Source organism: Nesoenas mayeri (genome assembly GCF_963082525.1).
Source record: "Nesoenas mayeri genome assembly, chromosome: 11".
Classification (NCBI taxonomy): domain Eukaryota; kingdom Metazoa; phylum Chordata; class Aves; order Columbiformes; family Columbidae; genus Nesoenas; species Nesoenas mayeri.
In genome coordinates, this window is record NC_137563.1 from 10,929,990 (window position 1) to 10,944,021 (window position 14,032).

The 14,032-nt window shown below is 40.8% G+C and overlaps 1 protein-coding gene across 2 annotated transcripts in view; it reads right to left on the reverse strand.

Moving 5' to 3' along the window:
- Window positions 1-14,032, reverse strand: part of MEGF11 (multiple EGF like domains 11) — a gene marked incomplete at both ends in the record, with an annotated part of 192,074 nt that overhangs the window by 40,309 nt on the left and 137,733 nt on the right. For both annotated transcript variants that reach the window (XM_080351245.1, XM_080351244.1), the window contains 3 exons: window positions 11,163-11,265; window positions 11,666-11,829; window positions 13,038-13,158. In XM_080351245.1, the coding sequence (XP_080207371.1) occupies window positions 11,163-11,265; window positions 11,666-11,829; window positions 13,038-13,158 (388 nt within the window). The remainder of the gene's footprint in view (window positions 1-11,162; window positions 11,266-11,665; window positions 11,830-13,037; window positions 13,159-14,032) is intronic.

Sequence of the window (14,032 nt, forward strand, 5' to 3'; positions counted from 1 at the left end):
AAAGTCATACAATAAATTGTAAATAAATAAACGTATTTCATATTTGTGTGCATATATATTTACAGTTTTGAGAGTTTCAGCACAAGCTCCCAGAAATGAAATTCAGACACAAATGTAGAAAAATGTGTATCTTCTCCTCCTGACAGCAGCATTAAAAATACAATTCCTTCATTGTGAATGAACTATTTATAAACTGAGACAATTAAACGGCATTATTTCTTGTATTTTTTGGCAAACTTTGGGGAAGAATGACATTGCCTCCTTTCTCTCAGAAGGTGGCTGCATTAGAATGCCAGGGCTGTTCTTTGCAGCAGCAAAGTCCTTCCTTTAGTAATGAATAATGAGGGATGTCTTCCTGCTCCTAACGAAGGCAATGAGTCATTGTGAGGCCGATTGTTGTAACAAAATGTAAAAAGGGGGAAAGAAAACCTTCTAGAAGACACCGATACCCATTACAGCAGTTATTTATTTATAAATTTTCAGAAGACAACTGAGAAGGTGCCGCAATCAATTTTTATTACTTTATATTACCCTAAGATAATTCTCATGCAAGACTTCATTTTTGGAGGCTCCTACACCCTATTGAATTGCAAATGTAAATCAGAAGTTAAAATTACATCTGGACATGTGTGTCTTATGGAACTGTACTAAAAAAAGCACCTTGATTTTACAATTCCCTAACTTGACAGCATATGAAGGGGGAGTCCATCCCTCCCAGCTACTTTACAATCAGAGTCAGCGAACCAGCAAACTTCTTTCATGTAAAACTTTAATATTTACTCAGGAATTTGTTGATGAACATTTCCGATAAACAATTAGTTTTCAATTTCGAGAAATATAAAAAATGCTGAAGTTGACGCATCTCTGTATTATTCCATATTACAACAACAGATTCCTAATTCATGAACAAATTCCTTGTTTCACAAGCATGCTGTAGAAATTAGAAAGACAACTATCAGAAGTCCTTGAAGCTGCAGGGAGCAGTTCTATACATAAACTCTACTGCCTAGATACCAGGAAAATTATCTTACTGCCTGAGGCTGTGGTTCACAATTGCAGATACTAGTAGGAAATTACACTTCCAAGACCTTCTTAAACAATGTTCTGGGGGTGAATTGTAAATGAAATTCATATAACATATAAAATTACAGTTATCCACTGTGCGTGGGCAAAGGACATTGGCACTTTCATGCAGCGAGCCAGAGCCAAGGTAAGAGCAGGATCTGCTGTGGGTTTTAATTCAGTTCATGAAACAGCAGCTGCAAAACTTCATGGATTTGGGCTACTGGATTTCTGCAAACACTGTCTGCTCTCGGTAGGATTTCTTTTGGACTGCTCTGGACATGGATTTAGCTCTGTCCCAGGAGCAGCTTTGCTCCCCTTTCCCCACAGGATCTTCCTTTGCTCACACGGTGGGTAGGAAAACCAGTACTAAGTACCTGGATTGCTGCGTATGGTGTGAAAAACACAATCTGGAATGAACTTAACCCACCAGAGCAGTCATGACTGCACTCACGTATATTGTATGGTAGTAATATATATCATATATTGTAGTCTGGTTCTGCTGCATAGTGGCTGGAGAAGTGTGTGTCTGGTGACCCCAATATAAGCTTGCGTCTGGCTTTCATGGAGCAGTGTAAAAATTTTACCAGATTAAGTTGGTTCTGTGGATTAAAATTCACAAATCAGTCTGTGGTGGATTCAGCCAACATCCATACAACCCTCATGAAAAGGAGCAAGGAAAAAAAAAAGCAACCAACCAAACAACAAACCAAGCCACACAACAGGGATGTAAGGCATCTATTGAAGAGCTGCTTCATATACTGCTTCCATAATAATCTTTGATGGCTTCAATGACAGCTTGTCAAAGTAATGCAGATTTAGTACTGCCTGTAACTACATCACTCTGAAGGACTTTGGAGGGTGAAATTCCTGAAAGCCAGACATCAGCAGAATTCCCTTTCTCCCCTCTCCAGCTTACTGGTGCAATTGCACTCGTGCTTGGGGATTACATCTCTAACTCTTAATAAAGCCCACCATTGTTTTTCTGCTTCGTCTCTAGACAGTTGGAAACTAATACACCAAACACAATAGAAGAGCAAAAATGGATGGAATAAATAAGAAGCAGTGGCCTATTTTTGACCACTGCTATCCCCTTGACAGCAGCCTCTGCAGCAGGCCCCGCATGCTGCCCAGCATCTCATCATTTTTCAGGGATAGAGAAATTTGATAAATTATAGGATGTAGCTCCCTTCCCCCCATGTACTTTAATTTTATATCTACCAGTGTACAACTGTAATTATTTCTCTGAATAAGATCTTCAGCTTTTTTTTTTTTTTTAATAGTCACAATCTAAAGACAGATGCAACATCAATTAGCTATGACAGGAATGATTTCAGCAGACATTTGAATCCAACACAAACACTGTGCTCTCCTCCACCTGTCTTTCAACATGACGTGAAGTCATAATAAACTCTTATTTCTGGCATTTGAATAGCTTTGGAAAGAACTGCTTTTTGTGCATAAATAGGCTTTGGGTTTATGCAGGCAATACCGTGGAGGCCTGAAGTTTGGTGAGTCATGCTTGGCTTTGATCTGGAATGCCTGGTGGCTTTTGTCCCTGGCACTACTAATCATTAATGGTGGTTTCTCTACCTGTTGACAGTACATGGTGGCAAATCCACAACAGTAGCAATACTGCTTCAATAGCAGAAAACAGCTTAATGATCACAACTGCAAGGCTGTTCTGATGAGTAATTGTGGAAAGTGGGCCAGCAAGCACTTGGTCGGACTGCAAAGAGGTTTGGGAATGTACCACTGAACGGGATCTCGAGAAGGGATGGCTCCCTCGTGCCACTGCCCCGCTCTGGTGTCCCTCACGAGGGACAACCCCTTCGGCAGCTGTGGCACATCTGTCACCAGCCGTCAGCCCGGCGATTCCGAGGCCTGTGGGTGCCAGGCCAGGGGCAGAGTCCACTGAGCTCACCTGGGACATCTTGCCTTGGCCTCCCAAGTTGTACTTTTATTTCCAGTAATGATTTCTACAATCATACGTTCACATTTTCTTCAGGCTTATTCCCTTCTCTTTCCCCAGTACTCTTATTACACTCATATTTTCCCTATAAATTCTATTTAAATCAGGTTTGTATTTGAGATTAGATCAGAGCGTCTTCCTAAGTAGTGAATAGTTTGCTGCTTCACTCCATAAAAGGTAAAAGAAACTTGAATAATAACATAAGAAAGAACTGTCCAATTAGCTCTGGATCTAGCTGTTCAGAAGGAACTACAACAGCATACGAACAAGAGTTCATAAAGAATCCTTGATGCTTTTCCACCACTTTTTGCATCTTCATATTTATTCCCACCTGAGGCAAACCCTGAAGTATTTGACTCAGATCCAGTCAGAAACACCACAGGACAATTTGTGACAGCTCAGCATTTAGAGATGCTGAAGAACAAGAAAATCTGCTTGGGGAGGGCAGCAGAGAGAAGAAAACATAAAGGGATCTCTCATAAAATTAAATGGAAACATTAAGAACTGAAGCTGCTCATCCAGTCTGCAAAATAAGCTATGTTTTTATACAGCAAAACTATTCAACAGACATAACAACAGCCACATTCTCATTATCTATGAAGTTCTATGGTGTTCTCATAATGCTTTTAGAACAGTGAACTTGTTTTCAATTTGATGCGGAGGAGCCCTTACTTACCTTGCTAAGCACCATTCACTGGTGAGCTTCAGAGGGGCGACTGCGTGTAACACCCCTCAGAAAGCTCCATGATCTGGTTCTACATAATGAAGAAAAAGCCTTCCCTGCAGCCAGTGAAAAAATTCTAAATTCTCTCTTCTCTCATCATTGCATGGGCGATTTATGCACCCATTAATGTAAGTGTTTTTCTGAAAGTAATACACTTACAACCTAATGCACCTCTGTGGAGCACTAATCGTACCCCTATTTTTAATTATCTAGAGGAAACTCCAGATATGAATCATCCAACTCAGGGAATTTATGTAATAAAAGCTTTTGAGGCAAGAGACCTACCTCACAAGAAACTGAGTAAGTCAAAATGTTTGCTAAAATTAAGGATCATCTGGTTCCCTTTGCTACCGGGTATTCTCCAGGGTGCACTACTGCAGCAAGCAAAGTTGTCATTAGCAGAAAGGGCAGATCTTGAAGAAAACATATGAAAAGGAGTCATTTCAGACCAAGAAGGAAGAGAAACCTGGGAAAGGCAGATGAACAGGAGGGAGGAACTGGATAGCAGGAGCCATATATTGCTTTCTTGGCTTTTAAATGTCCAAGCCCCCAAGCTAAGCCATCGGCTAAAAACAGAATATCAAGAGTTGTTGTACAACCAAATGTGTGGGAGCCTTTCGTGTTCAATAACATCAACTGAAATTCAACTTTTTCTCCTTTGCGCAGAATGGGAAGGAAGATATTGATGACATTTGTCACTGCAAATGCTTTCACCAAGAACATATATACACCACGTTTTAGCTTGCTGGCTGTTTACTGAATGATCTTTCTTTTTTCTTCCCTCACACAGCATGCCAGCATCCAGTATGTAGTCTGCTGAAATGTTCACAAATAATTTTTCACTGCTTCTCGCCCACATTTATTTATAGGTGAATGTATTGTACACACAGCCAAGGTTATACATAGAATGCCTCCGTGTTAAAATGGAAAATGGTTGAATATCTCTTTCATCAGGTTTCATTTTTTAGAAACCATTAAATTAATACAAGCCAGGATGTCATCCAAGCTATATCTTTAAATTTAATTTAAAAGCTGTCCTTTAGTAAGTGAAAATAACCCCCAAAATAAATACAAAGATAAATGAACCCGTATTTCTTCGGTGTTTATAAGACTAATACTGCAATAATTTGCATGCATGCTTAGGTTTAGCAGTAGGCTTACTGCAGGTTCTAATTATAGTCTGAGGGTCTGATCCAACTCCCACTGAATGAATGGCAAAAATCCAGTTGATTTCATGAAAGGTGAAATATAGACTGAATCTGGCGCAGGACAAATACAACCAAACCTCTCTTAGATGAGAATCTGGAGCCCTCTAGATATCTGCCAAGGAATGCACAGACATAATTAATGTCAGGACATCAATGAAGTCTTTGATATAACTTCATAATTCATATTTTTTGAAATTAGCCCTATATCAGCAGGAACCATACTTAAAGGCTCCTGTCAAAGAGAGAATTTTTAAGCACAGCCTGACATTAAAATCTTATCAACTCACTTGAAATTAAGTCAATGAAAAATTAAAGCTAATTTCTAATAAGCTTATGTTACATTCATAGACTAAAGGGCACTTGTTGAATCCAGAGCATAAGCATACCTTTTCATATGGAAAAGCGCTTCACATTTGAAAGGCAGAGGCCAGAAGAGAGGCTAAAATGCACCATTTTAGACTGACTCTAAAAGTGTCTACTTTTTCTGTCTGTTTAAAGCTAATGTCAGGATACAGAATAATCACAGAAATAAATTATTAATTTAAAAATCTGGGATAAGACTGCCAAAAGTGATAAGTGCAAAGTGTAGTTTAGATAATGGGATTAGGCATCTAGAAAATGCACGTTTAATAGGAACTTACTATTGCTCCATTCTGATATTTTAGGCTTTGTATTAGAAACCATGAGAGTAAGAAACAGCCTGATTTTAATAAAAAGCCAACCCACAACATTATGAATTCTAAAATATTGTGGATCTCTTCCGCTAAAAACCCGTAGGTGCATAAAACAAGTCCTAGATTTTTCCTCATTTTAAAGATGCGTGGAAAAGTCAGCTACCAACTATATCAGTATGTTTTTGGAGCTGATCTATTAACAGCAATATTTTGCCATGGAATTATTTTGGCTTCAACTTAGTACAGCTGCAGATAGGATCTGGCCCTAAGATTATAAAGTGCAATGAAGAAAAGTCATATTAATGCAAACAAAATGCATTTTATGGGAAGCTAAATGGATTTTTTTTTTTTTTTTTTTTCACAAAAGACAGACCAACTTTTGGCAAAGAACTCAGAAAAAGTCAAGTTAAAAATACCTTAGAGCTCACCGTCAAAGTGGCCACTGTTTCTTTAAAATTCAAAAAGGCCTTCCCTTGAGTAACAGGCTTATCAGTTTTACTGAATTAATGTGTCCACAGGAGGGAAGAAACATGTTTCTGTGGTTGAGTGACAGTGCAGATGTCACTGGCAGCCTGCAAATTCTCCCGAACGCGAAGGCTCATTCCTCAAAGCTCACCTTATCTGTGACCAGCCCAGGACTCCTGACTCCGTTAACTCGCTTATACAATCACACATGGAAATTCCTACAACTCGAGACCAGCACAACTCCCGTACAATATTTCTGGACATGATAAGAGACAATTAGGGTCTATGTTGCTCGCAATATATGAAAGTTATTGAGGTTGTAAAGGACAGCGCAATATATATTTTGATTTCCCATATGTAACGGCAAAGAGGGAGGGTGCTCTTATGAGACATGAATGAAGCCCAAAGGTGAAAAGCACCAATGCAATAACAAGATGTTTCTTCCTTACCAGCATATATTATTATCATACCCGTATTTGCCATCCTGCGTAATTAATCTATGAGGGGTTCTTTTTTAATTAACTATGGGATGCACACTTCTCTATTTTCCATCTCACATCTACAGTACTATCCTATTTTCCCCACACACATTTAGGATGTTAAAATCTACCGAACAAACTTCAGCTTCAGATATTCAGAAAAGCTACTGAGTAAACTAGTTCAGTGGATACCTGAGATAGCATCGCGTTACATAAAAAAGAATGTGACACAAAAAAAAGAAAGACAGAACTAAGATTTGGATAAGAGAGCATTTCAGATTAAAGGAATTCAGATAAACAGGATTTTCACTGACCTTAACATTTACAGGAATGGAATATATCCCCCTGCAGATTGCTTCTTATTTAATCCCACTGTAATATCTGAAAGGTTAACAAAATACACACTGCCACAATTAACTTGAAGCACATTGAGTCGTTCCAGGGAGGAAATGAGTTCGCTGTGAATAGCAGCCAGGCCTGCAGCTTTCCTTTCCGTAATCTGTCTGCGAGCGGGACGTCTGACTGTGCAAACGGACGGACTCGGGTCTCGAAGACAGGATGAGCAATAGCCCCGTCTGGCTCACCGGAGTCCTGCTGCCCGGCTTGGGTTGAGCACAAAGGCAGCACCTCCAGAAATTAGAGGACAGATCAGTAGCTACGACCGATTTAATTACTGAGGGTCATACTGAGTGACCCAGCTAAAGGCTATGGAGTAATAACTAGTTGGTATCTGTGAGAAAGGCGTTTCTGGTGGGAACATGCTGCCTTGAGGAGACAGGACCCAGCTGCTGGGGCTTGCAGTTCAATTGGAAACCCCACACGGCTCTACCAGAGGAACGTCGCCTCCCCAGCGTCTGACCCACCTCAGCAAGGCTACCAGGGCATTCGGTTCCTTTCTGTCCAGTTTCAGGTTATTTATTAAGAGGAGCACAATTGAAATTTATGACCTTGTCACTGTCACTGAGCATCCAGAAGAGGAGGTTGCGTCTGAGTGAGGTGATACCCATACCCACATCTAGGACCTATGCGCTTGCACAGTATTTCCAAGCAATGCTCCACCACGCAGATTTCTGCACTTGCATTCTCTTCAAGGATTCACTGTGCGCCAGGTCCCTAATTAACCAAATGCAATTAGCACTGAAGCACTCCATTTTCAAGCATTTTCATTTTAACCTGCATGTACACAAAATAACACCTCTTCCACAAATGACTCGTGTGTCGGGAGCTTTAAGGCATCTGTGTGCACACATACACAGAGCTGCAAGCACAGAAGTGACATGTATCTAAAATGCATGGCAGATCTGGAGTAAGAGAGACCCTTATTAATCTTTAGAGAATAATCAGTCTAATGAGTCAAGACTTGATCCACCTGTGGGCTACACGTCTTCTTTCTAATCTAGCAATAGATATGAACATGTCTTCTTTTGATTTGAAGAGCACTATTTCTCTTATGAGGTCATGCATATGCAGCACTGGTGCAAGCTGGAGAACTCCAGTCGGTGCAAGGCTGAGCCTTGATTGCAGCTGACATTTCCTTCATGTGGAAGAGAATTCAGCTCTGCACTGTGACAACGGGTCACAGATCTGATCTTGTCCACATTCGAACACGTTTCACTTTGCTTGTGCCACATCAGAATGTTTTACCACCGTGGTTTTGGTCTTTTATGTACAAATATTAAGTTTGCCACTCTATCTACAAAGCCGTTCGTGATACAACATGCCTGTGTACCTGGCACTGACGACAGGGCACAATCATCTTTAGATCAGATCTAACTTCTGCCTTTGGCTGCACATGTGCAGTTCCCCACTGAACTGAATGGAAACTGTACATGTATGGCTCTAAGCAGCTTGTTGCCAATGTGCTTATTTATGTATGCAGCTGGTTTGTTCAGCTTTGTGATCTCCTGGCTGACATGTGGGAATCTCTTCATCATCTTCCCCTCTGCTGGGTACACCCAGCTCCTGAAAATTACCCTTCCCTAGCTGTAGACACGGAAGGGCATTGTCCTGAGTAATAGTCTCGATGGGTGCAGTTCTAACATCATAAAAGGATGGTACACTGTTATTAATGACAATGTATGCTGCTCTTTATATGCCTTTTGATTCTTTTTCCAGTCTTCTTCCACGATCTTACCATCCATCAGTCTCTGAAGGTTTATATCGGTAACATCTTGAAAATCACTTTAAAGAAAATGGGTTCAATCTTCCCCTTGATCTTTACATAGAACATGACATCAAGAAGGGGTCCCACGTGTGGGATGAACATACAGACTATGCTGTTTCAGATTAAGGTTTGTGGCTATTAGGATCAGAAAGCCACGTGAATTCTCTGTCTGGTGTGAGTGGGCAGGAAAACCTTCAGATATTCCATGATCCTGAACTTTTCTGATCTTTTTCAGGCCATGCCTAATTAGTACCAAATTCAGAAAGCAAAAATTTAAGCCTGAATTATTTATCACATCATATTTATAAAATGCACCGCAATACACATCATGGCCTAATTCACAACAACTACAGATAAGATTAATCTTTCTCCGATGCCATACTCTGTAGTATGAAAATATAATTATTTAGCAGAAGAGTTTCTTAAATTGCATACTTTCAAACCGGTATGAACAGAATTTCTCCTGGTGTCTGGAGCTAAGCCAAGTGGAAAAAACACTGAAAGCAGAATTGACAAAACACATGTTGGCTCTGTCTGTCTATCAGCATTTCCAGTGTGCACCTTACGTGGCCCTGTCAACATCTCAACTCCAACCTGGTCTCCAATACTAAAGTAATACTGACCTCCCTGAAATGTGATCCTGAAGAAGTGAGTTCCTGAATTGCAGGGACACATGGAAGAATAAAGTGGTCAGTTTGCATTAAGTCCCTTACAAGTTAATATATATTTATCTTGCTCAATATGGAAATTAAAAGATGGATATCAGAGAAACTATTCTTACCTTTACTTGGAGTAATTTGCATCTGTATTTGATGTACATTTATAGATGTGCATGGGAGTAAGTATAGGGTATTTGTTGCAAATGCTTCTGAAAAAAAGCCACGTCTTTAGTCTGCATTGTCTGCAAAGTACATGTTCTGCAGTTTCTTCTGGAATGTTACATCCAGAAAGATGCGTAATAAACTTTTAGAGTATATAAATATATCTCTTTAATTTAGCATACTTTTAAAGACCATTTTCTCCCTTAAAGAAACTCACAATGACTACAGGAAAGCCTACCAGCTTTTTCTCTGATGAACATCAAGAATGCACAGTAGGGTTTTAAAGCCTGATAAATGAATATATTGATGGTAAAGAGGCTCAGAGAAAGATTAATGCAGTCCAGTGAGTGAAGAATGCAAGCTGGAGGAGGAGATACTAGTGAGCTTATAAAATGGGTTTTCTTGTAGTAAAAACACCCTTCCTGGGGACACATGCCCAGTATCTTTGAAAAATAGCTTTGTTATAAGCAGTGTGTAGAACCTCCTATTTTTGTGTTTTATTTAATTCTGAAAAGATTTTTTTCTGTTGTACATTCTAGGTATAATTTCATGGCTTTTGCTTCATGCTTCTAGGAGCTGAGCTGCTGTGGTGATGTTCTCTCCATCAGAAAGGGAAGGCATGCATTGGGTAAGGTGACCGTATCGCAGCTTTGGCTGCCCGATCAGCCTGCCTCACTCCACACATTCTTCCAACTTGTACTTGTTTGAAAAAAAAATAATTCTTCCAAATGTATTGCTGTTAATATAAATGGATTTTGATTGTCAGTGCCACTGGTGGTTCTGCAGTTATGGGCAAGAACATGTTTATTTTCCTCCAGAGAGCTGAGGGAGACTAACCAGTATTTTAGGCAGCTAAGTGTGAAATACCGGTTGAGTCAATAAGTTGTCCCCGCTGCTGTTATGTGAGCTGTCAAAAGCTGGCAAAGAGACATATCGGACATATTGGTGTGGAGTCAAGTACAGGTCTGACTGTACTCCAGCCTGGACTCTCTGACTTCACTGAATATTCCTCTTTTCCTTTGTTCGATCACGAGATCTCTTTGTCAAACCAGCACTAATCTCTCCATAACTACCCTTCTGTGTGACAAGAAGCATGGGAAAAGCGCAAGAGCATAAAGACAATGTTTTGTGCCAAACCTGGGGTTTGTATGATGGAGCAGCTGCAATGACTCTTTGCATTCAGAAAACTCCAACCTGCACCCCCAGGTGTGATGGTGCAAGGATTCACTGTACCCCAAATGAACGCTTGCGGAAAGGGCTACTCAAGGAGAAAAGCTCTGCAGGATTTCTAGATGATCCGCATCCCTCATGAGGATTCTTTTTACAGAAGGCTAACACCTGGCTCCACGTTTGGAGCCATCTTCAGCTCATCTGAATACAAATTTAATGAGTGTCAATTATTGTCACCATCATGAGTGATTTAAATACGGGTAAGTTCAGCTGATCTTGTCTCAATCTATTATTTAAAAATTTGCAGTCACAAGTCCAGTGCTATAACTGATGCAAGAGCAAAGCAAAACAACCTACCAACCCCCCCAAAAACCCCAAACAACAAAACCCCCAAAGGTTTACAAAGGTAATTGCTAATTTTACCTGTCCAGCCTGCAAGGCAGCAGCAGTAACCGGTGACAGGATCGCACCCATCTGCGTGGCTACAGTCACAACGTTCGCTGCAATTAAGACCATATGTTCCATCCTTCCAAAAATATAAACAAAAGTCTCTCAGTAATCAGTTTTTGTTCTAAAATGTGCAAAATCATCTATCATGTCCCTCTTAATGCTGAGTTGCATTTTTTAAATTAACACAGAGAGAAGACAGAAACAACTGAGTGCCTAACATTTCTATATAGAACCAAATGAGGAATCACTTTAAAAAATGATGTTCGAGAAAATGCAGATAACATGGCAATAGTTCTGGTAAAATATAATGCAAAGTATAATACATCTGCTTGACTGCTAGAACCCCAATCTGTTATTTAGACATGATTTCCTTCAGATATCTGCAGATAAATGGGATACTGACCTACGGCACATTTAGAAGAGCTACATGGGCTATGGCTTTACAGGGGATGCCAGACCATCCCAGCTGCACTTACAGGACACGGCTGGTCACAGAAGTCCCCTTGCCACCCAGGTGAGCAGAGACAAAAGCCATCGGACGGTCTGCATGCTGCTCCGTTTGTGCAATAACATGTCTGGTTACAGTTAAGACCCCAACTTCCACTGGAACATGGAATAGAGCAGTCCACTCCTTGCCACCCTACAGAAACGCAGCAGAGAAACAGCATTTGGGATGTTTTCATGAAAAAAGCAGGGCAGAGACGGCAAGAAAGGCAGGTTGCAAACTGCAGCTCTTTGATTTAAAGATCAAGACCCGATCTTGGTGTAAATATAAGATTGACCCTTTAATTATGACCTCCTGACTTCATCCACCAGCATCTATATGTACGGAATGTTGATATAGGTATCCCTGTGTTGGTTGTTTACCAGACTCAGGTGTCTGGTGCCTCTCTGGTAAAGCCTGGCAGGCTGGAGGCCTCCTGATCAACAAGAATACAAGAACCTTGCCCTTCCACGCTGCCTGTTTCTTACCTCATATTTTTTTGAGAATGCTCTTTAATATAAAGAAGCTATTACATCTATAAAAAGACCAAGGCCATCATTTCTAGCCATTAAGCCTCAAATCTTAACTACCAGCCGCACAATGGCTTTCATTACACTGCAGCTGTACGTAATGGAGTTGAGCAGTAACTCATGGTTTATACATGCTCATTAAATGGAGTTCTACCGTGATCCATTAACTCATGTTTGAAATGCCAGATTTTATTGTTATTTGCCTCACTTCTGTTTTAGGGCTTATGTATGCCACACAGCCATAGCTCAGGTTGGTATTCTGTGGGAAGGTGCTGCTGCATAGGGTACATAAGGAACACCGTGCCATGGAACGGCACAAGGTTTCTCAGGTGATTACTGGATACACGGGCTGTGCTCAGTTCTATGCACAAGCAGAAATTATGGACACATGTGGGAAGAAAAGAGGTTTGTCTTGCAATGTCTCCGAAGCAAGCAAGTCTTCTTTCCCCACATAAAGACATCCACGTCCTGCAACCCCATGCTGGCTCAGGGGACAGGAGTCCTGCAGAAATGGGGCAGCAAAATGATAGAGAAAAAAACCCCAAGAGTCTGGGCATTGCTCTGCATCGCTCTGGAGAGGAGCTGTGGCTATGCCAGCACACTTGGTTCTGTGACCTGTTCTTGCGGCAGAGCAGTGAAGTCTGGCCCCTGCTCAGGGCAGAGACAAAACATACAGTCAAGCCACTGTTGGGTTTTGATACTTGGGCAGATTGTTGAATTATTGACAGGCGCAAGAAAATAGTGGAGTTACTGGCTGCACAGCTGTGCCACTGGAAAAGGGGAGAAGCGTTGATGCCAAATTGCAGACAATTGTTAAATCTGAATTTTGTTTACCTTCTTTGCAATAGCACAGACCATCCACAGGGGAACACGCACCATCATTTTTGCAATTACAAACTGATGAGCAATTGGTTCCGTAGGTTCCTGCCATGCAGGTAATGGTGCAGTCATCTCCCTGCAAACCAAAAAAGGACAGAGTCAGCTGAAGGAATCCAAATTGCAGGAAATTCCCATCTCTGCACAGGGAGGCTTTCTCTTCCAAAACAGTGAGCAGAGTGTTATGAGTTGATTGCTGAGTCTCAAGCACTTGTGCAGTCACCGCTGCTTCCCATGATTACGATGCAATTAACGCTTTGATTGACTTGGGGGGAAGGGACAAGTTTCTGGCATTCATTCAGCAGGAGGTGGGGAAGTTACAAAAACAAACCTCCTAGAACAGATGTTAGATCATTAAGCAAAACATCACTTATGAAACACTAATCACAAAATATACAGTCTGAAACCGTGCAAAGATTGCTCTGCATTTCTTGGAAAATATATTCTAAGAATCAGGTTGTTAAAAAGCTGAAGGATCTTGTACACGCTCATCTTCCACGGACTGGCAGAGAGAAAAAATACATGGCAGGTGCATTAGACCTTTTTGATGCGTAGCTGGTACCTGCATTTGTTTTCAATGAATTTGCATGAGATTGTGACTTTAGGAAGAACACTGAACAAGGAGCGATGCATCTGTCAGAGAGAGGAAGCACATAGAGCAGAACACACAAAGAGACCGCCTCACACCTCCATCTTATTTCTCCTTTAGGTGTGGGGAAAACAAGGGAAAGGAGAGTAAATACTTATATGATACAGAAATATAGATTATTTCAACAACAAATTATGGTATGCTATATGCACTGATGAGCTTGTTTGGATGAGAGACACAGTTCTTACTAATATTGTTCATCTGATACAACAAAGGAATTAAAATGTGAGCACAATTCTTTAAACCTACTTACTCTGTCCCATAGTTGGGTCTACATACGGTAGCACACACAAGGCTTTTTTTT